At 42.1% G+C, this 22,797-nt stretch overlaps 1 protein-coding gene across 6 annotated transcripts in view; it reads right to left on the bottom strand.

Annotated features, from left to right (window-relative positions):
* LOC147021607 (electroneutral sodium bicarbonate exchanger 1-like) overlaps window positions 1-22,797 on the bottom strand; it is a 265,236-nt gene that overhangs the window by 143,698 nt on the left and 98,741 nt on the right. For 5 of the 6 annotated variants that reach the window (XM_085891723.1, XM_085891721.1, XM_085891725.1 and 2 more), the window contains 5 exons: window positions 19,419-19,557; window positions 10,574-10,734; window positions 9,720-9,908; window positions 8,893-9,342; window positions 3,166-3,275 (listed from right to left, as the gene is read on the bottom strand). In XM_085891723.1, the coding sequence (XP_085747849.1) occupies window positions 3,166-3,275; window positions 8,893-9,342; window positions 9,720-9,908; window positions 10,574-10,734; window positions 19,419-19,557 (1,049 nt within the window). The remainder of the gene's footprint in view (window positions 1-3,165; window positions 3,276-8,892; window positions 9,343-9,719; window positions 9,909-10,573; window positions 10,735-19,418; window positions 19,558-22,797) is intronic. The other variant, XM_085891722.1, reaches the window with a different exon arrangement.

Genomic DNA, 22,797 nt, shown 5'->3' with positions numbered 1-22,797 from the left:
ATATGTAATGGTTGACTGCATTAGTTTAGCACTGCTGAACCGACGTGCATCAATCAATACTGAAGCAAGAAAAATAACACAATTCAGAACCATCTACTTATGACGTCTAAAAATGGTGTATTATATTTTTCCTTGCCTCATTGTTTCACAATGAAACTTGCTTCCCTTTTCTCCCTCCTCTGTTATGGTAAAAGGAAAAATCCTAACTCTCCCATTCCTTACTGCTTTCAAAACGTTTGGGAGAGGAAATATAACATCACAATGGAAGAAAGGAAAGTTCTAAAAAGCTGGAACCCACCCCCCAATCTCCCCTCATCCATGCAGATTTTTCTCTACATGGGAAAAATCACATTCATTTATTCTGCATGCTGTGCAATCTGGGACAGCTCCATTTCAGGAATCAAGCAAGAAAACCTTGTAATCACTTATTATCTTGTGCTCGTACTGCAAAGTGGGGATAAGCAATTGGTTCACTCCATCTACTGTCAGTCCAGGACGAGGAACTACTTGATTTCAATTGAATTATATATTTTGAACACAATAGAAAACAAATTGGAAAACGAATCAGAACATGAACCTGCAGTTTTGCAGTACTTTGGCTCAGAATTTGGCAAATCATATATATATATATAGATATATATAGAATCTCATCCCAAATGTGCATGAGGACTACACCGTAAAACGATTGCTTCAGATTGTCTCGCTGTCAATCTAGCAGTCAACCAAAATTGAAAATCATTCCAAACAGGAAACTTAATGTTTTTAAGGACGTCATAAAGAACACAAACAACAGACACGAATAACTAATATAACATGTTAAAGAAGGTGGCGTAAAAAGTAAATAAACGTATGGTGGTACACGACATCAACTGCGGTGGTACAGTACATCAACGGTGGCAAACTTGCAATTCAATGGTTTGTTTTGTCTTTTTTTTCTACGGTCTTTAAAACCATTATTTCATTTCAATGGAATTACAGTATACATTTGAACACTATAGAACACAAATTGCCTTGTTTGGACTTCCAAAACTTTCATTTTAGGAACTAGAAGCACCCACTTCTTTGGGAGAAGAAAGCTCCCAAAGAAGAAGAAAGCTCCCACATGACCCCCTTGGCGGCTCCCAAAGCACCCTTTGGGAGCCGCCAAGGGGGTCATGTTATTATATTTATGCCTATTTTACTCCAAGGGGTCCCAGGATTACACACCCAAAAATGGTTGCGATCGGTTCAGCCATTTTTGCGGTACCTGGGAACAGACAGATGGACAGACGGTGAATTATCGTAAACTAGAAGCACCTACTCCCTTTGGGAGCTGTCAAGGGGGTCATGTTATTATATTTATGCCTATTTTACTCCGAGGGGTACCAGGATTACACAACCAAAAAATGGTTGTGATCGGTTCAGCCGTTTTTGCAGTACCTGGGAACAGAGAGACGGACAGATGGTGAATTATAGTAAAAGATACTTTGGCAAAATTGTACGCCATCTCGCCAAATCAATTTGCCAATCACATTCTCAGGGTGGGGGAACTTCGAGATTCTTCTTATTCCAACAAACAGTTTCCAATAAAGTCCCATGTCCTTTTTGAAGGACATCCTCGCAACTGCATGGGTGGGATTTTGTTGGTGTTGTTAAGACTATTTCGGAGGAAGGTGCTCTTTGAACTCTCTAGTTACCTCGTGCATGAAGCACAAAGCAGGATTAAGCAATTGGTTCATTCTGTCTGTCTACAGGTGTCAGTTTGTGATAGAGGAACCACTTAATTTCAATTGAATTTTATATTTTGAACACTGTAGAATTCGAATCGGAAAATTAATCGGAAAACGAACCTGCAGTTTTGCAGTGCATTGGCTCTGAATTTGGCAAATTGTATGGAATCTCATCCTGAGCGCGCATGCACATGGAGGAATAAGGTTAAAAAAAAACATTTGTACACATAGTTAAGGCCCGTGGAAAAGATAGAACACAGAACTGATAAGGACGCAACATAACAAAAGGAGCAGCAGAAAGACAAGGGGGAAATGTCAACAGCAGCATGGAGGGAGAAAATAAACGGAGATGGAAAACAAGGGATTCACGGGTAAGGTTGATGGGTAGGGAAGAATGCAGGGGGTGGATAAGATGGATACAGAAGCCAAATTTGATACAGAAGGAGGGGTGTTTTAACGGGAGAAGAAAATATCATGGTTTTGGATGGGGATGATCTGAAATGGTGGTGAATAGCTGTGTTGAAGACCCTGAAGGGAAGATTGAGATTGAAGAGAATGTGGAAGTTGGTTCCACAAGTGGCAAAAAAAGAGGAATGAATGGGTGGAGGTGAGCAGTGATTCTGGATTTGGGGAATTTCACAAGAAGGGGGTTGCTGTTGGACCATGTGTGCCCTGCAGATACCTGGGGTGAACAGAGCACGATGAAGGCAGAAGGTGCAAGACAAGGAAGGATGCGGAAGAAGACAGAGAGACCACTGACCTGTCAGTGATAGGCCAATAGACAGCTTCGTCGAGGGAGATTCCAATGATCTTGAAGGCCTCGGTTTTTGGGGCGTCAATCTCAGCAAGGTGTGAGGTAGAGGCACCAGCAGATGCAGATGAAAGCCTTGTACGTTGATAGGAGACTAGATGTGCCAAGGAAGGATTTTGCATGATGAAGGATGCCCATTCGGCGACTGGCTTTGGAGGCCAACTTTGAAATGCGATCTGCCCAAGAAAGATTTTCACTGAGAGTGAGACCCAAGAGTATGAGTGATTGAACTTCTTCGAGAGCATTGTTAAGAAAGTAGATGGGAGGGTTTGCCCTGAGTGGGGGAGAGTGAGAGTGAATGTGTGGGATTTCTCAGGATTAAGACATATTCCAAGTGTTTCACCAGCTTGTGATTTTGTCAAGGTCTACATAGAGAGAAGAGGCTGCTGCCTGCCTGTCTGAAAGATCATTGATGAAGATTAGGTATAGGATGGTACCTAGAGGGTGGAGTCATCAGCCAAATTGGAGAGGAGTGGGGGGGGGGCGGGAGTCACCTCACCTTAGTCTCGGTCTGTCAAATACAAAAAGGGCAGAGAATGGTACATTATCAAAGTGATATATTTATGCTGGACAAAACAAGCACTCTCTGTTTTGAAGTTTATTGGTTGGTATATTTTATGAGACAAACCCAGGATGAAGGCATACCTTGCTAAAATCCACATTGATGTTTTCACGGCTGAGAGATAGCTGAGGCTCTCCATCCTTAAGTTCAGCTTCCAGGCACACAGGCAGAGGTTGTGGTGACGTTAAAAGCCCTACACAAGAGATTTTAAGTGGTGGCCAAGTAAGCCAGTTAACGACACAGTTACACATTGTGGCAAAGTGCAAAGCAAGATTAGCCTGTACTGGATGTATTTTGATAAAAAGAGAAAAGTAGGTTACAATGCAAAAAGTAGGCTCATGGTTAAAAAGCACAAAAGCTTCTCGTGCGAGGAAACAATCGTTGTTAAAAGCACAAGAAGCCTGCTTTGTAGATTAAATGAACTTAACATACATACGAGGGTAATTTTATCAACAGACAAAGTATGAATAAGCACAGAAGCTTTTAAAAAATAAATTATGTAATATAACAATAGCATGATCAAATTTGATTTTATACTTTGTATTTTTCCTCAATCATGAGATTGATTCAGAAAACAAATTTACAGGAGGATGAGAGAGTATCGACCTCCGAGAAAAGTATAAAATTAATAACTATTAAATAACTCAACTTCTGCTCTCGGCTCCAGTAAAGAAAAATAAAATCATAAAGATGGTGAATCTGTCAAATGTGTAAGATGAGTGGGAAGGGGCGGGAGTTTGTTTGAATTGTAAGGAAAAACGCAAGAAAAGGAACAAGCCTAAAATTAGTTTTTTTTAAACCACGTCAGCTGTCGAACAGTACCTCGCGATGTATGGGTCATCATCGGTCAGACCAGGGATATCGACATGGAAATCAATAAGGTATCTGGTTCACCACAGACTCTGAAAACAACCTTCGGTAAGAAACAACAAACTCGGGAATACCGCGGGCTACAGTCACAACACTTCTAGTGGGGTGACATGGTGCCTATTCAGATCAGGGGGTGAGTAGGTCGACAATTCCATCATGCTTGTCCCAATAAGGATAGTGTGTGTTTGAATCGCCAGAATGTGGGCCATCTAAAACACGTCTGTTGAGTAGCATCAACCACCGTACACGTCATGGACAATGATCCGAATCACGATGTTCAATTAATGTTGGGTCTTTATTCAGTTGGAACTCCAAAAGATCAATCAATAACAGTAGACGGTGGTGGTTAACAACACTGTCATCACATTCCAAGTCAACACTGGTGCTGCAGTCTCCATCATAAGCGAACAGACATCTCGTGAGCTGAACGATCTGAGGCTCATCAGTTCGGACCTCACATTGTACACCCCCACCAGTGAGAAAATTAAGCCAATTGGGGTTGCTGATGTCTGTGAGCTATCAAAGCCAATATGCCAATTTCAAGTTACATGTGGTTTGAAGAAATAGACCATCCCTTCTCAATCGTGACTGGCTGATTCACATCAAGCTGGACTGGTCAGGCATTCACATTGTGCAAACCACACCACATCGTTTGGAGCAGATCCTTCAAATGCATCAAGGTTTGTTTACCAATGAAATTCGTAAACTCAAGGATATAGAGGCCAAGCTCTTTATGAAGGAGGGTGTGGCTCCTCGTTTTTGTAAACAGAGGCCAGTTCCATATGCCCTCCTTGACAAGGTGAAACCTGAGTTCGACAGGCTTGACACCTGTGGAGTAATTGAGCAGGTGCCACACTCAGACTGGGCCACCCCAGTAGTCATGGTGTTGAAGTGGAATGGTGATATTCTATAAAGGCGACAGTCAACCTAAAGGTCTTCGTATCAAGCAGTACCCTCTTCCATCGATTGATGACATATATGCACAATTGGCAAGGAGTAAATTGTTGATGAAATTCAACCATCGGGATACATATTTTCATCTGGAAATGGAGTCCATAGCCGTGATCTGTTAACGATGAACACGTGTCAAGGATTCGATTGATACACCCGACTTTTGGGATTTCTTCTGCCCCAGATTTATGGCAGAAAGCTATGGCTCAGGTTTCTGTAGATCTTCCTGTATAATTCCACCTGGATGATGTACTCATTGCAGGTAAAACGGCTGAGGAATACCTCAAGAACATTGCCAAAGTGCTAACCAAGTTGGAGGTTTGTGGTCTCCGCTTCAATATGGACAAGTGCACTTTCTTCAAACAATGTTTGGAGTACCTCGGGCACATCATCAGTACAGATGGGCTGTTGAAAATCCCACGGAAGGTCGATGTGATTCAGCACATGCCATCGCCACAGGACAAAATCCAGCTTTGCTCATTTGTCGGTATGCTGCATTACTACCAAAGATTCATGAGCAATCTGAGCTCTGAGTTGGCCTCGTTAACAAGTGTGCTCAGAAAGGAAGAACGCTGGGCAAGGAGATCCTACCAACAGGCAGCTTTCGATTGTCAAACATTTGCTCACATAGGATATGGTTCCCCTTCACTACGAACACAAACATCCCCTCATCTTAGTATGGGATAGCTCTGCCTATGACATTGAAGCTGTTCTATCATACAAAATGGACGCTGGCTCAGAACACTGTTTTGCATCTCATGCCCCATCAACAGATAAACAGAAATGTACCCAAATTGAGCAGGAAGCTCTCACCCTCATCTGGAGAATGCGCAAGTTTCATCAGCACCTGCTGGGCCACCATTTCACCCTGCAGACTGGTCACAAACAACTCCAATTCATCATGGAACCAAAACAAAGCATCCACTGCAGTGGCACAGATAAAATGATGGTGGTTGTTCCTTGCTCCCAACAGCTATGACATACAGTTCTATGACACAAAGAAGCATGCCAACTTTGATTGTCTCTCTCACTCGCCTTTCAAGGGGGATACATTTGAATTATACAATTATGTTGATATGTTTAAAATGGGCCAGATCCAGTCTGGGCCTGTCACGGCTAAGCACGTGGATGTTGAATCAGCCCCCGATCCTGTGCTCACGTGTGTCATACAGAAAATCTTCACTGGGAGTTGGAATGATTTACCTTGAACACCCGAGTATCAACCGTATGCATCTAGGTCATCAGAGCTGACTTATGCACAGTATGAGAACAGCGATTCCTCCGAAGTTCAGACAACTTGTCTCAATGAGCTTCATTACAGTCACATTGGAGTCATTTAAACCAGAGGTCGAGCCAGTCATCTGTTGTGGTTGCCTGGTCTGGACAAGGACATTGAACATATGATTAGGCTTTGCTCTATATGCCAGTCAGATGCCGACAATACACGTCAGGTATCATTATTATGGTCTGCTCCAGACAAGCCATGGCAAAGAATTTATGTCAAATGTGCTGGGCCATTTAGGAAAAAGATGGTCTTGGTTGTAATTGGCACATTCTCCAAGTAGACAGAGGTTGTTATCATGCAATCCACAATGGCAGAAAACACAGTTGAAAAACTGTGGTCAATTTTTGCAAACAAAGGTGTACATGAGGTTTTAGATTCTGATACCGGTCCTCAGTTTGTTTGTGGTGCTTCCAATGATGTTATGATTCGAAATGGTATCAAGCATCCCAAATCAGCACCATACCACCCGACAATGAATGGCCAGTCTGAGTTGTTCGTTAAATTGTTAAAACGTGCTTTGTGGAGAGGAAAGGGGTCATCTCTGCAAACAATGGTTGTTGTAAATCGATGCAGGTTGTTATCATTCATACCGTCAAATTAAAACAGTAAAAATTTATCATTTAAAAAGCTGGATTTACGAGTTGGTAAAGCTGACGTTTCGACGAGCATCCACCCGCCTTGGTCACGGCGGATGTTAAAGTGAAGAAGAAGCTTGAGCATCACCACATGACCTCGGCCATTGGTAAGGTGAGTTGGTCTGTAGACCAATCCGGGCATCACGTGACAATTGCAGACGGCATGGAAGAAATGCTATGGCTTTGTCCCACGCAAGTGACAGATGAAATCGCAACCCAGAATTTTTGTTGAGAGATGGTGATTCAACTCTTTCCCAAATGGATTCCTTTACACCTCAAGCAAACCACTTTTTTTTCTCTGGCTAAGATGACCACTTGACTGTCATTAAAGCTGTGACCATGCAGGTTCAAGTACGTATACACAGCAGAGTTCAAAGCCTCTTCATAAGCTGGATGACTATGTTGGTTCATACGGGCCTAAAGGGTTTGCAGAGTTTCTCCAATGTAGGTCTCAGTACATGATGGGTCTCCACATCTGAAGCCATACACCAAGTCACGTTTTCTATCTTTCTGGATCTTGTCCTTAACATGAACTAACTAGCTGCGAAGAATTCTGAAGGGTTTGTATCATGCAACAATTCCAAACTTGGAGAAGGATCTTCTCACTTTCTTCGATAACCCAGCCATGACGGAATGGTCACTTGTGTCAGATATTTTCTTAAACGAGTGACCACTCCCTATGTCGCTGGGCTATCTGAGAAAGTAACAAGAAAATATAACATAATTGACCATTCCATATGTGGCTGGGCTATCTGAGAACGCGACAAGAAAATATGACACGAGTGACCATTATATATGTGGCTGGGCTGCCTGAGAAAGTGAGAAAATCCTTCTCCAAGTTTGAAATTGTTGCATCATACAAACCCTCCAGAATTATTTGCAACCAGTTAGTTCATGTTCAGGACAAGATCGAGAAGGATAGGAAACGTGAGTTGGTGTATGGCATCAGATGTGGAGGCCCATTATGCACTGTCACCTACATCGGAGAAACTCGGCAAACCCTTAAGGCACGTATGAATCAACATCGTCGTCCAGCTTATGAAGAGGCTTTGAACTCTGCTGTGTATACAAACAAGAACCTGCATGATCACAGCTTTGACAACAGTCACGTGGTCATCTGAGACAGAGAAAAAAGTGTTTTGCTTGAGGTGTCAAGGAATCCATTTTGGAAAGAGTTGAATCACCATCTCTCAACAAAAATGGCAGTTTGCAATTCATGTCTCATGCACATATTATGACAAAGCTATAACATCTCTTCCACGCCGCCTGCAATTGTCACGTGATGTCCGGATTGGTCTGCAGACCAACTCACCTTACCAATGATCAAGGTCATGTGGTGATGCTCAAGCTTCTTTTTCACTCACACCTAGGTCAAGTAGGGCACCGCCATACATTGCAGCACCAACTGGGCCAGTTGGTCCAAGGTGTGCATTTGAGTCAGTTCCGCCCAGAGAAAATTCACAAGCCCTTCCATCTGGTGCACATAATGCTCAAAATAGGATGAGTCCTTCTGCTATGTCCACCCATACCAAATCAAGAAGAATCTGTTTCTGTGTCCCCTCGTTGCCCTGTTCAACCTGTATGCCTCAGAAAGCGTCCTCAGCATTTGGAGAATTTTGTCTGTTAACTCTTGCCATTTAGAGGGGGAGGAAGTGTGCTGCATGTCTGTACTGCAGCGAAAGCTGAACCAAGTCTTTGTTATATGCTTGAACACCACCTGACGAGCAGCGTGCATTTTGGAACCACTTGGAATAAGTACAGCACATGCTTGTGCCTCTGTCCTTATCTCTAATTACTTATATTGTTGGTGAACACCACAACAATTATCTACCAAAATGAAGGCTTCTGGTCAAATTTGCCAATTATGGCAATTTGGAAAATCTCCTATCAGATGAAGCAAAATGTCAATGCATCAGTGCAAGCTTCAAAAGCACTTATGGCTTACAGATCGTTTATGTTCACCAATCACAATGTATATTAAAAGCACTGCAGGTGTGAAATATCATTTTAGCACTTTCATGACAGATATGCTCTCAAGTGTTAGTTATGGCTGCCTTAAACCACCTTACCCGTCCCCTTTGTGCTGGTTTGCTCTTCCACGGGAGGGTGCACCACGACATTGGGGACATCATCAGTGATCACCGGCAAGATGACCTGTGAATGGTCAGTGTTCGCATGTTTCCTGCTGTCATGTTCTCGTGGCCTGGCATGCAAGCCGAGGTTTTCTGGTGCTGGGAACCAGTTTGGGTGAAGGTGTCCATCTGGGAGGGACAACGCTCTTCCGTGGGTTGAAGAGTGATGGGCTGCCAGCAAGCCATTAGTATAGCTATTTGCTGGGTTATGCCCATCGGCAGAGCTCCCATCAAAGTGTCTCGAAAGAGTGGGAGTAGGTGAACCAGAGCTTGGAGGGGAGCTAGTTGGAGAGGTTGACGTGGCGTGCTTGCCTTTCGTCTTGAGTGAATGGAAGAACAATGAGAGTCGTGAGGCTGACAGAGATAGATGTGACCCAGAGAGATCTGCTGGACCAATGGGCAAGGGAAGATAAAGATGTAGAAAGTACAGAAATATAGAAGAGAATGAAAAGAGAGAAAGAGACAAATGAATAAGAGGGCAGAAAATTAGGAATGGAATATATATATATATATATATATATATATATTTTTTTTAATCAAGCTTTATTTTGATGATGAAAGTTGGGAGAGCCAACGCATGTATGACAAAATGTTATTTTGATATGCTGAGAAAGGAAAAAAACTGTACAAACGTTCAGAAAATGATAGAATTTGAAATAGTGTTCATTGAAGTTCTCCCAAAGCTGGACTGATCAATTATACCCACAAGCCAAACGTATGTCCTGTACCTGGTCAGCACCAGATGAGCTGCATGTACGACTCACCATTCTTGTCCAACATTGTCGATCCAGAGTGTTTCTTGCTCATGTCTGCAAACGATCGCATGATAGGAATCTTACTTCTCAACTTGTTCTCACTCTGGTGGTGGTGCTTCTGGAGAAGCACATCCTTTACCCGCTCTCTCATGGATTCACTCAGCAGTTCTGATGAGATTTGGTCTTCAACAACTTGACCTTGACAAGGAAATGGCTGTGTGGTCACTCAGGTAAGATGTGAATGAAATTTGGAGTTCACGTACCAACACAGATTTATCAGACAGTGGCATAGTATGAATGAGACACATCAGTGATGGATGTAGAACACCGATCAAGGGCAAAAGAAGTTAAAACTAATGTGACATTTGATGAACTAGAAATACCGCTCCCCTTGGGAGCACCCTTTTGGATGGGTGGGGGGGGGGAGTGGGAAAATATATTTTGTGCTGTGACTAGTAATTTCCCTTCTTGCCAGCAGGGGTCAGTAGACCACTCCCTCTGTGTCACATGTGCAGGAAAAATGGTAAGTCATCTCCCTACTTTTGTTGGGGGGGGGGTGGGGGCAGGAGGGGGTGAATTATTTTCGATGCATAACCTGATCCTGGGTACCCCCAAAATGTATAAAAAATTTGATGGAGATTGGCCCAGCCGTTTTCGATTCTATAATTATCAGCTGGATATGCATGCACGCACGCACACACGCACGCACACCTTACTTTATTCAAATTAGTTTACACCAATAGGTTCATTAACATTGTGTTGAAAGACATTTTATAAGGATTTTGATGATAAAATATACAGTTAGTGATCACAATAGATTAACATGTCTGGAATACAGAACAGTTTTTGAGACTCAAGCCTACCTACTATTTCTTCCAGGCTACCAGCCTTCATGTCAAAGAGAACTGTTCCATTTGTGATGCAGTTGCGCAGTTCAAAAAGGCTGTGCAATGAAAGGGAAGCAACATAGGGCTTGCTCCACCGCTCCCCACCATCCTCGACATGCTCCTCGAATTTAAGCCAGCTGCACTCACGTGCAAGCACGCACGCACGCGCACGCACACGCACACGCACACGCACACACACACACACACTTTTAGAGTGCCATAAATTTGGAATGATGCGACAAAAAGTCGTGATCTACAACAATGATCTCAAAGGTGTTTGGAACAAGATGAACTTCAAAATGCTTGGTGTTCAACACATATTTTAAGCAATTAAGTATCACAAAACATTGGCATCAACCTTCATGACTCAATGAGTGCTAATTCATAACAATAATAATAATAATAATGATAATTTTAAAAACCAGCCAGAAAATACTTTGATGAACTACAAAATGAAAACAACCCATGACATGATCTGCCAGTGGAAAAATAATTTGAGATTTGTACATAATTTATGTTCTTTGTTTTTTTAATACAACAGGGGAAGGGTCAAACTCAACAACCAAGAGGAGCCCACTGGTTGAAAAAAAGCAACGAAAGAATATGACATGGGAAAAATGTAGGATGGGGGTGCTGTAGATGATTGTCGCACAGTAACAAAAAGAGGGGGTAAGGGTCTTCAGGGAACTTTGCAGAAAACAAGGACTGCTCCAAATAACATGAGCAGTGCAAGCTAGTAACCTCAAAACGGCTTCCTGGAATCCTGTGCTCATTGCGGCTCCAGTCGCGAACTGGCAGAGAAGGGGACCCGAGATTATGTGCCAGATTATGAGGCAGTCTGCCAGCATGTAACAACTGGCCTTGAGCTTTGTGGCACAAAGCCAGTGGGAACAATGACTCCAATGGTACCCTCTGGCAAGCACCACAGAACCAGGAGCATAACCCATAAGGTAAGAAAGAACCCCCATAAACCCACAACCTCCCCCCCGCCCCCCAATCCAGCAGCGTGCCTCAAGAGTTTGCAACAGAGCCAATATTCCAGTGGAGGCTTCGAATGAGCAGGTGGCTGGGAGAAAATTACCACCTAAATGTGCCAACAATAATAATGCAATCGGAGTTATTTTCTCATGCATGCAGGAACTGGATGCATCATTTCTGCTGGTGCGGATACGTTGTTGATGCAATCCCCCTGTAGAGTAATGCAGGACCCGAAGCATTGACCAGTGCCCAGGCACACAATGGCCTGCATTTTATTTTATTTTTTTGAATGAGACCTTTAAGTAAAATGAGGTAATGCAGAATTACCATGTATTTTCATGTAACAAATGCAAGATCCCCCCTGTGAGAAGGGAGTGATCCAGTAGGACACTCTAATAAAGGGGAATGGGAGATTGGTTGTGCCGACAAATAAAGTTTTTCGCAATTAGGTGGTGAATGGTCACGGGTGACTGTAGAAAACGAAAGTCATCAAAATGACAATCAATCTATTTGAAGTCATCAGTTAAAAAATTTTTTCTGAAATCAAGTTTAACGTGTCAACTCAGGCTGCATAAAATAGGTAAAAATTGTGGAGGTGAGAGAGAGGGCTTGATGGCAACTGTAAGCAGGCATGAAACAACATGCCGTGAATAACAAAAATAAAGTAGTATCCCAAAGGCACATGCACAGTTTCAATTACAAAGAACAAGATACATTTTTCAAGATGAAATTAAATAAGGAGAGGATTACAAGTTGAAAAACGATCACAGTCACAAAAGGACTGGAGTATAGGCACAATGCCAAAAGTGTCACAACATGACAGTAAATAAGAATTTCTTTCAAAATTTTTATTACAGTCAAGTGTATTCAGACAATATTGACTGCATAAATGGCAAAGGAACTATAATGAAAACCTTCGATGGCACGACGTCGCCAGTATGCCTCTGCCCACATTACTGCGTCATTATACATATTTGTACTAAGTTTGATTTAAATCCCTGAACCGAGATTTCAAGTATTAAATAATTCTAACTGCAAGACCATGCGTCTGATTCGGTTGAAATTTAAAACATATATTCCACATTTGTACTAGATCATAACTGTGATGTTTCACATCGATTGATGAATCAGTTCAAGAGAAATATTTGAATTTTTTTTGTTGTTCAAACCAATATGGCTGAAGGACAATGTGACCTATTAATTATTCGTGAACACCCTTATATCCCAAAGGCTTGGGGAACATGTAAGAGAAGTTCACCCTCGATCTGTCAGGCCGTTCTGGAGAAGAAGATTATAAAATGTTTATTCTTCAAAAAATCAAAGCTGCCAAACCATGTGACCTATGATAGGTGGAGAACTTTTTGTTCCTCATGGATAAGTGATCATACCAGTAATTTCTCACCTCGATCTGTTCAGCCATTACAGAGAAGATATTTGAAGGTTTTATGTTAAAAAACAAGATGGCTGGTGAACCATGTGACCGATGATGTCATCATTTTTTTTGCCAATTACAATTTAGCCTGAGATGACCCTCAAAATTTTTCATAGTGATCTGATAAAGCATTTGACATATGCAATTATGACGTCATAAAAAAGCCACATATGAAAAATAGCCAATTTTTTCCATGGAGAGGTTTCGGAGATACAAAGATCTAAAGTTTTTCATTTTTTTTTACAAAATAGCTGCCACACCACGTGACCTATGATGTCATAGTTTTCACAAAAATATTGTACATGAGTAGTCACATCTATGGTGAAAATTCCATGAAATTTCTATGGTGAAAAAAACCATGCCGCCCCACTTCGATGCAACCCCGCTTTGATATTTCTTTCAAATATTGGCTTGGCCCAATTGGCCCACGAACACTTGGCCCACGACGTCCTCTTTATCAAATCAAATTCAGATTTGGTGGCCGGTCACGTCTTTGGAGTTTCGTGTTGATCGGATAAGGGTTTTTTTTGTCCAACATGGCTGTGAGACCATGTGACCGATGATGTCAAAATTTTCAAAAAAAAATATTCCCAATGCAGAGTCAATCATACTTAAAAAAAAATTTCTCTGAAACCGCTTAGCCTTTCAATTTGAGGCCTCAGAGTGATGATGCACTACTGTTGCTGCAAATATTTTATTCAACAACAAGCAAATACAACCCATCGCTTTGCCGATGGCGAGTATTAAGGAGGGGGGTTGAGGGAGGGAGGGAAGGGAAAGAGAGGAAGAGAGGAGATAAGGAGGGGAGAGAGAGAGGAGGCAGGAGGGAGTGGAAGCTAGGAAGGGGGAAGAGCGAAGAGGTGGGGGGTGGAGAGTTATGCCTCACCAAACATTGCTATACTGCAGGAGGGAGGAATGTGAGGAGGGTGAGAGAGAGAGAGAGAGAGAGAGAGAGAGAGAGAGAGAGAGAGAGAGAGAGAGAGAGAGAGAGAGAGAGAGAGAGAGAGAGAATGAAAAAAAAAGAAGAGAGAAAGGTGAGCGGTGGAGGTTGGGGTTAGTAAAGAGAATATGTTATGCATAATGACCAAACACACACACGAAAACAAACTCATGTCAGAACAGCTGTACACACAACGACACAACAGAGTTTGTAAAGTAATCCGCTGCCACGTCTGCAAAAACTTTGATGTCCCAGTTCCAGAAAATTTGTGGTAACACGAAACAAAAGTCATCACTAAAAACATGGAAGTACCTACTGCTCACGTATGAAATAATGATCCCATCAAGCATGAACATCGAAAACAAAGCAATGCGACCAGATATCATACTTAGGTACAATAAAAAAAGAGAAGGTATTGCTTATTGAGGTGTTATTACCAGTGATTTTGGACTAAACGATGAAGAAATCAAGGAAATGACCAAACACCAAGACCTCAACAATGAAGTGAGAAGATCCTGGAAGCTGAAGAATGCCAAAGTTGTACCAGTGATAGCTGGATCTACAGGAATGATGACAAAGAACTTTACAGAGATAATAAACATAGGGGCAATACCCCTGGGTGCTCACCTGGTAGTGGCTGGATAAGAAAATCAGGCAACCACTGGTAGGCATCGAGGATCCACAAAATATATAATGGAGAAGAAAGTAAATACCAATGGATATTTTTTAATGCTATGAACAAATCTTGGTACATCACGGGTGATAATGGTTGTGGTCAAGTTTCATCAAAATTATGTGTGTGGCTTCAGAAAAGAAAGCAAATATATATTTTGGGGGACAACCCCCCCCCCACTGTAGAATCCCTTCGAGCCCAATATTATTTTTAATGTAGGGAACAAACTTTGGGACATCATGGGTGATGAAAGTTGTCATGAAGTTTCATTGGAATTGTGTGTATCGTTTAAGCAGAAAGCAAATTCCTCTTTGGGGAGGAAACCCACTCTCCCAAACTCCTATAAACTCCCTCTGTAGACCCATTCAGACCCTGTTTTTTATGCCATCAGGGGTGATGAAGGTTGTGGTCAAATTTCATTGAAATCGTAGGTGTAGTTTCTGGGAAGAAGGTGCAAGTATTTGTGGACTGACGGACGGACGGACAACGCGCTATCCCATAAGCTCCCCGGAACTACTTTACAGGTGAGCTAAAAACCATCCCTGGGAAAATTATTACAAACGAACAACAGTTGGAAGCCGTCTGGATCCCAGTGACGATCCTGAAGAGAGCCCTCGGTACAAAACTTGGAGAACAGAAAACTTCACAGCTTGGTCTATGAATTGTGACCCTTTACCGAAATGAAGGTAGATACTTTGAGCCCACTCTGGGAGGACTCCATTCCGCTTTTTCTGAAACCCGCATATGTAGATACCAATCAATGACACACACACACACACACACACACACACACACACACACACACACACACACACACACACACACACACACACACACACACACACACACACACTGCCTATGTATTAGTATAGAGTTATATTAATATCTTGTAATGTTAGCAAATTGCTCAAAACGGAAACAGCAAACTGCGTATGTAATTTCTGAAAGAAAAAAAAGGATCCCTGTGGACTGTGCCGCCATGGATTGCAAAAGCAGGTTATGAAGCACGGTGTTTCACTCAATGAATTTACACTTTCCACAAATTCCATAATATTTTTCCATACCGCATGGCTGCCAAATCACATGACCGATTAAGTTATAAAATCTTTTTTCTGTCGACCAATCAATCTATCCCTTAATGAATATCACAAATTTTCATACTGATCGAATGCAGCGTTCTTCATGTAGAATTTTGACCAGGATACCACATCACAAATGATGTCATTGTCAAATCACCCTTATTCCCCATGAAGAATAGTTGCCAGATGCCAAGTTTAAAAAATTTCCATGCTGCGGTTTAGGAGACACAGATGTCCAAAGTTTTTACGTTTTTTTCCAACATGGCTGCCACCCCACGTGACCAATGACATGATAATTATCAATAAAAAATTCTGCATAAGTAGTCGCATCTATGATGAAAATTTTATACATTGGATAAGCGGTTGTAGAGAAAACAGAGAAAATTGGCACGGACGTATGTACGGACAACCCGAAAACATCATGGCACCGGCGACTTCGTCAACGGAGGCATAAAAATTAACCAGGAAATTGTTCGACTTCTCAGGAAGTCGCCAGACTTCTTATGTAGGGGAGGGCACAGACACTCCATCAGTTTAATACAACACTCCATCAGATTCCGTGACTTGAGTCACATATTTGGTAGATTCTGCAGGTCTTCATGGATTGGAAGCTCTGGGTTGGCTTTAATGCAGTCAAACCATCTCAGTATTCTTGCCTTTTTCTTCTTCTTCATTTTTTGTACAGTAGTCGAGGCTCGTATAAGAGCTAATGCAGAACATATAACAAAGGGAGCAGGAGACAAGAGGGTCGAGAGAGGGAAGCACAACAACAGTAGGGAACAGAGACATCAGGAGATCTGTGGAGGGAAGAGGGAAGGAGTGGGTTACACATGGGATAAACAATATGAACACTACATGGATTTTCAGGAAGGAAAACAGGGAATTTGAAGGAGGTGGGTTTTAGATGGGTTAACGAAGGTAGCAAAGATCATGGTTTTGGATGGGGGAAGATATGAGATGGTGGTGAACAGCAGTTTTATAGAACTCTAGGGAAGAGTGGGATTGAAGAGAGTGTGCGAGTTTGTTCCAGAGGCAGGAAAAAAAGAGGAATGAAAGAATGAAGGTGAGCAGGGGTTCTTGATTTTGGCAGTTCCACCAGAAAGGGGTTGCTGGTAAACCTTGAGCACTCCACAAAAATATTAGTGGGACAGAGCACAGACAGAACGGGGGGTGCAAGGCCAGAGAATAGTCGGTAGAAGTTAAAAAGACCAACGACCTGTCTGTGGTGAGTAATTGAAAGACCCAAAGACTCAGTTTCATCGCTGGAGACACCAATGATCCTAAAAGCCTTGGTTTCCACAGCGTGAAGCCGAGCAGGGTGTGAGGCAGGAGCACCAGCTCAGAAAGAAGAGCAGTACTCCATCAAGCTGTGGATAAAAGCTTTGTATGTAGTTAAGAGCTCAGGTGTGCCAAGGAAGGACCTTGCATAATGGAGGATGCCCAGTGGGCAACTGGCTTTGGAGGTGAGCTTGGAAACATGGCTTTCCCAGTGAAACCATTCAATTAAAGATGTAGGGATGGTTTCACATAATAATATATTTTGTCTATCATTACCTTGTTGACATACTTTTTGGCACATCATCCCGACATCTTTTTACATGTAAAAAATGTTTTTTTTTAAACTACTTGTTTATAAAAGAAGAAAGGGGCTAGGTCTCTGGGAACAGGCCATGATATTGGAATACACACCGGGTCGAGACCGACCCGACTCGAACCTGGTGATGTCAGAGTTCACACTCCGCAAGATGGCCTGAAGATGGAGGCTATAATTTAATCTGGAGTGCTCCAAATCTTAAGTAATTTAACTCTACCAAAGCCAGTCCCAAGCCTGGTTGAAAAAGGAGAGTTGGGCATGGCACCAGCAACCCCACCTTATAAGAATTTGAACCGCCAAAGAAACAGCAAGAAGCAGCAGTGATTCCAGTAAATTTTTATTTCAGCAAGGAGGAGAAGGCACATCTGGCGATATGTGCATGACGGAATCAGATGAAACCTGAAAGGAAGTCTGTGGATGGACGGATGTCCGGTATCAAATGTTCGACGTCTGATATCCGACCTTTAATAACCCCATTATCGAATGCCAAAACCACCACCAGAATCAGCACTTGGAACATTCGAACACTTTCAGTGTGGAAGGATGGCCCATGTGAGGTGTGAGATGAAGGCCTATCAACTTGACGTGCTGGGCATCAGTGAGATGCAGTGGATGGGTCAAGAATTAATCAGTAGTGAGGGTGCAACAGTTCTGTACTATAGACATGAAAAACTCCACATATATAGAGTCGGACTAATTCTCAATGGGCCTTCGACACAAGCTCCAGTTGGATGGAAACCAGTAAATCATCACATCATCACTGCAAGATTCCATACTAGACATGTTAACGTTACTTTGGTGCAAGTTTATGTACCAACAGAGATAGATGCCTCAGAGGAAAAAGATGACTTTTACCAACAACTGCAAGATAGACTGGATGAGGTACCCAGCACTGGATGAAGTACTCAGCTCCAACATAAAGCTGTCGATTGGCGATTTAAATGTCAAACTCAATGGCAATCGACAAGGAATGAACAGTATAATTGGGCCTGATGGCTTAGACTTGATTATGTGACCACTTGGACTTGATCATTTAGACCACTTGGACCTTTTATATCACCGATATAATAATAAATTTGTTGAAATGAAACATTTGTATTATGATTGGGATAAATCATGACAACAAAGCAAATCTGTGACGTCAATCTCTGCAATGATGTGTGGAGAGGTGAGTAGAGCAAGAGCGATCCATGCTAGTCAATACGTAAAGAAGTTGCCTGCGATTGGTCAAAACCACGATATTCAAACCTGTGATAATTAAGAGTTTACCGTACACTCTCTCACCGGGAGCAGCATTACACGATACACATGTACGTCAAGAATTTGCATCTCCTCCCATCCCCCCTCCTTTTCCCGAACCCCCCAAAATAAAATAAATGCCTAAATAAATGCCTAAATTGTTTTCATGCCGAAATAAAAATCCGACTCGGGTACATCTCAAGGACAACCACTCAATGTCAACTTTTTCCTTCCAGCAGTCTCGGAATGCATACAAGTCAAAGAAATAAACACACATACACCGAATTGTATGTAGTATTATTGTGCAATGGTGTGTTGTATCTGGTTGAAAAAGGAAAATGATAGTTCTCGAGTCTTCAAAACTACATTTTGTGCAAAAATAGTTTATATAAGGTGACTGATGTATCAGATCATTCATTTCTTAACTTAAATCATGTGGAGCCTTTGTGAAATATCAAGGAAATGTCCTCTTTTAAGTTTCTGATGTCTGGTAGGGGTGGCTCCTTCAACTATACAATGTGTAGTGCATTTCTATGAAAGCAATATCATGATGTGTTGAAACAAATGTTTTCATCAAAAAAGATTTTAACATTAAATCTGTCATTTAAAATTGAGTTTTCCAGTTCATATGAAATTTAAAACCTTCATTTTCATCGGGAAAGATGGAAAGTGAACCCCAGGCTTTTGAGATTTAAATTAAAAAAAAAACATCAGCAGAGAAGAAGAATGGATGAAGAATACAAACTCGAGACAGAAAAGATGCACAGGTACATGTTCAATTCAAAACTAGACTCTAACTGGCTGAACTCAGGAAGATATAGTTGGCGGTAACAATAGCAAAAGAGAACTTGACACGACCTATTTCTGCAGGACGTATGAAGCTTACCGAGCGGTCTCTTTCCACTCGCCATATTCACCATCATGCAGGCACAGTTCATCAAGCTGAATGAACAGGTCATGAGGGATGTGCTCCTCATCATCATCTTCCATGCCGAGAAGAAACTGCACACGTTGTGATGGCGTGCCTGTAGCCGCACAACATGTGACAATGTGATGAGGAAAGAAACACACTCTTCCCTTCATCACAAGTTTGAAGTTAATGTTTGATCATTGTCTAGAATGAAAGGTTCATAGGATAGGCAATGACAGGCCTTTTGCTGGTTCAGTAAAAAAAAAAAAGTGAGTTATCATGACATGATATACATTCCATCAAAATAATGCTATCAAGAAGACCAATGCAAAGCAAAAACCTACTTCCATAAATCAGGAAGTCAGTAGGACTTTCAATGTGGAGATGGCAAGGACACTCCACATATTTACTGCAACCCAAATCCTCAAAAAAATATAAAAAGATACAAATTTATAAACCTACAAAGTACCGAGCAGTCGTCTGTGAAGGATTTCACATCCAACATCACTAATGAAGCTCTTGGACAGCATTGCTGAACTGCAAAACTACCAAGTACAAGTTCATTCAAAGTGAACTGCCCCATGCCAAATAAATAAATAACAAATCCTCCAGCACACGACACCCCCGGGGCACCGCTGTGCAGCACATGGAGACGGAATTGGGAGCGGTGTACAATAATTATTGATTGATTAGTTGCATAATTAAAATAAATAATAATCGCAAAAATAATTGATTTCTCAATCAATTGCCAAATAGCATACCTAACCCACCAATGTTTCATCCAAATCTGCAACTTTTTCAAAATTAAGGATTTAATCAAAAAAAATGAAAGATTCATCGATTAATTGATTATTCAATAAATCAAAAATATTATTTATAGCCAAATCACTTGGTCACTGTCATGTCCAAATATCAGCTTCCGAACTCAAAAGGTGCTTGATATATTGCCAGGATGAAAAATAAAATAAATAAGTAATTAATAAATCGATAATAATTAAGTAATTAATCAATTAATTGATTAATCAAATAATAAAAAATACTGTTTTTGCCAAAGTACATCTTCACTTTTGTCTCCAAATTTCAGCTTCCAAGTTCAAAGGAATGCCGAGATAGCGCCTGGACAGACAAACAAACAAACAGACAGACAAGCCGGTAGGTGGCGATGGGTTGCTGAGCATGGAAACTATAAGATATAGAGCAAAATGGATGTCATATAGCGGATAGGGAATCACCTTAATATTATGCATATCAAATCTCATCCAGTTCCATCTTCTGATAACTACTCGGTATCCATTTGAATGAAAAGTACCAAAAATGTGGTTTGAAATCGGAAATCCCCAAAGTTCGAGGGGGTGCTGTGGGCGAACAAAGATCTAAATTGAAAATCCGGCTTGACCGTTTGTGCACAATGCATTCCAGACGATTAGTGTGAATTTTCATGACCATCCGACCATAACCCGAGGAGGAGTAGCATTTGGCACGAAGGCACCTCCAGCTCTCGCACATTATCGATTTTTGCACAAATTGACCTTTGACCCCTGACCTAATCGAAATCGGTCAATATGTCCAGAGGCAAAGTTGTAGTACTCATTGAGTACCATGAACCTGCAAAATTTCATTCGTATCGATGCACTCACCTGGTCGCTAGGGGGCCTTCAATTTCCGTGCATACCCTAATTGTAGGGGGCACTGAGGGTAAAGTATTCCATGTATCACAAAAACTGGAATATATTTGATAGAGCATCACCTGTCGATCATTCGTGCCAAATTTCATAACCCTACGTGGGATAATGGCTTTCCGAATTGATTTCGTGTGAACGGTACCGATTTTGAAGGTTTTTCGGTTGTTGCTTGGGAACCAAAGCGTCCCGAGAAACCATCACAATTTCCAAAGCACTCGGTCATAAGATGTACCTACCACCCGAGTTTGGTAAAAATCTGCCCACGTTTACTACCAATTAGGCCGATGACAAACGAACAAACATCCAAACAAACATCCAAACAAACAGAAAGAAATACTGACAATAAGGGTCACCTATTTCGGCGACCCAACAAACAAACAAATGGAGTGAAAACTGAGTACTCCCTTCCTTCGGTGCCCGGCGATGACATTATGCATCACCTGGATATGGCATTGGGAAGGAGCGGTGCACAATGCATGACTATCGGAAACATATGATGCCACGATTCTAGTACGAACTGTCACACTGACAGGTGAAAATAAGTTGGTAATCCTCATTTTTTTTTCACACCTTTCACAACACATTTGTTTTGTCTTCAAGCAAAGTTAGTGATATGATGATAAAATCGATACGATTGATCCCAACGGAGACAGCAGTGACCAAGTCCGTCGACTCTCAGCACTATCGGGTGGACAAGTCCACTAATGCGAGCAATGAGGGGTGTTGATAATGGCACGTATATCCACCAGGATAAGCGTGTCAGCGAGTGCCAATGTCAGCACAACACCCCTCGTCGATCACGTTGGTGGACTCGTCCACCTGATCGTGTGGAGAGCCTGATAGTACTTGCAGATTACTCACTACAACCTGACACACAGTGCACACACCCGCATCACCGCTGACAACAAAGTGGTGGGCGTGGGCCCCACATTGATTGAAATACTGTGTATGCTGGCAAAATGGAAATAAGAGTTGTTTTTTTTTCCATAATTTAGAGATAAAAATGAGGGTGAAAATATCATGTTGTACAAAAGTGAAACCGAAACATACACAAAATCCGAAGGGGGGTGCACACCCCCTCCATCCCCCCCCCATCCGCCCTTGTACCTGAGGAACAGGTTCTAGACAGCAAGTTTGACAGCTCGTAGCATCCCTGGCTTGCGTCTAATCAATGCCAGAACTGTCAGTAATTAGTTTAGTCAGCATAACATCCAACGAAGACGACCAGCAGTACGTCCGATTTTGTTGCCACATTGTCGACATGCGCGCATAGCTTGGTGAAGACAACATCTGAGGTTCAGGAGACAAGATTGGGCTGCTAACCTCTTTACAGATGAGTCGAGGTTGCATCTTTACAGTAGTGATAGCCGTTGGCACGTTTATCGGTGGGAAGGGAACGTTACGCTGATGCGTTTGTTGTGCTCCGTTCGTCGTTCGGCGGTGGAAGCGTGATGGTATGGGGAGGCATCACCGTACATCACAGAACCCAGCTGGAGGTCAATAATGGAAATTTGACAGGTATTCGATACTGTGATGAAGTTCTCTATCCTCACATCCACCTCTTCCTGCAGGTTCATGGACGTCACATCACAGTCCAACAGGATAATGCGCGCCCTCACGTCGCACAAGTGGTCACCGACCTCATTCCCAACAGAACATTCCCATACTTCCCT

The sequence above is a fragment of the Eptatretus burgeri genome, chromosome 8 (assembly GCF_056783735.1).
Source record: "Eptatretus burgeri isolate ZD-2024b chromosome 8, Ebu_testis_v1, whole genome shotgun sequence".
Lineage (NCBI taxonomy): Eukaryota > Metazoa > Chordata > Myxini > Myxiniformes > Myxinidae > Eptatretus > Eptatretus burgeri.
Note: the sequence above shows the minus strand (reverse complement) of the source record. Positions and strands in the feature narration are given on the sequence as shown.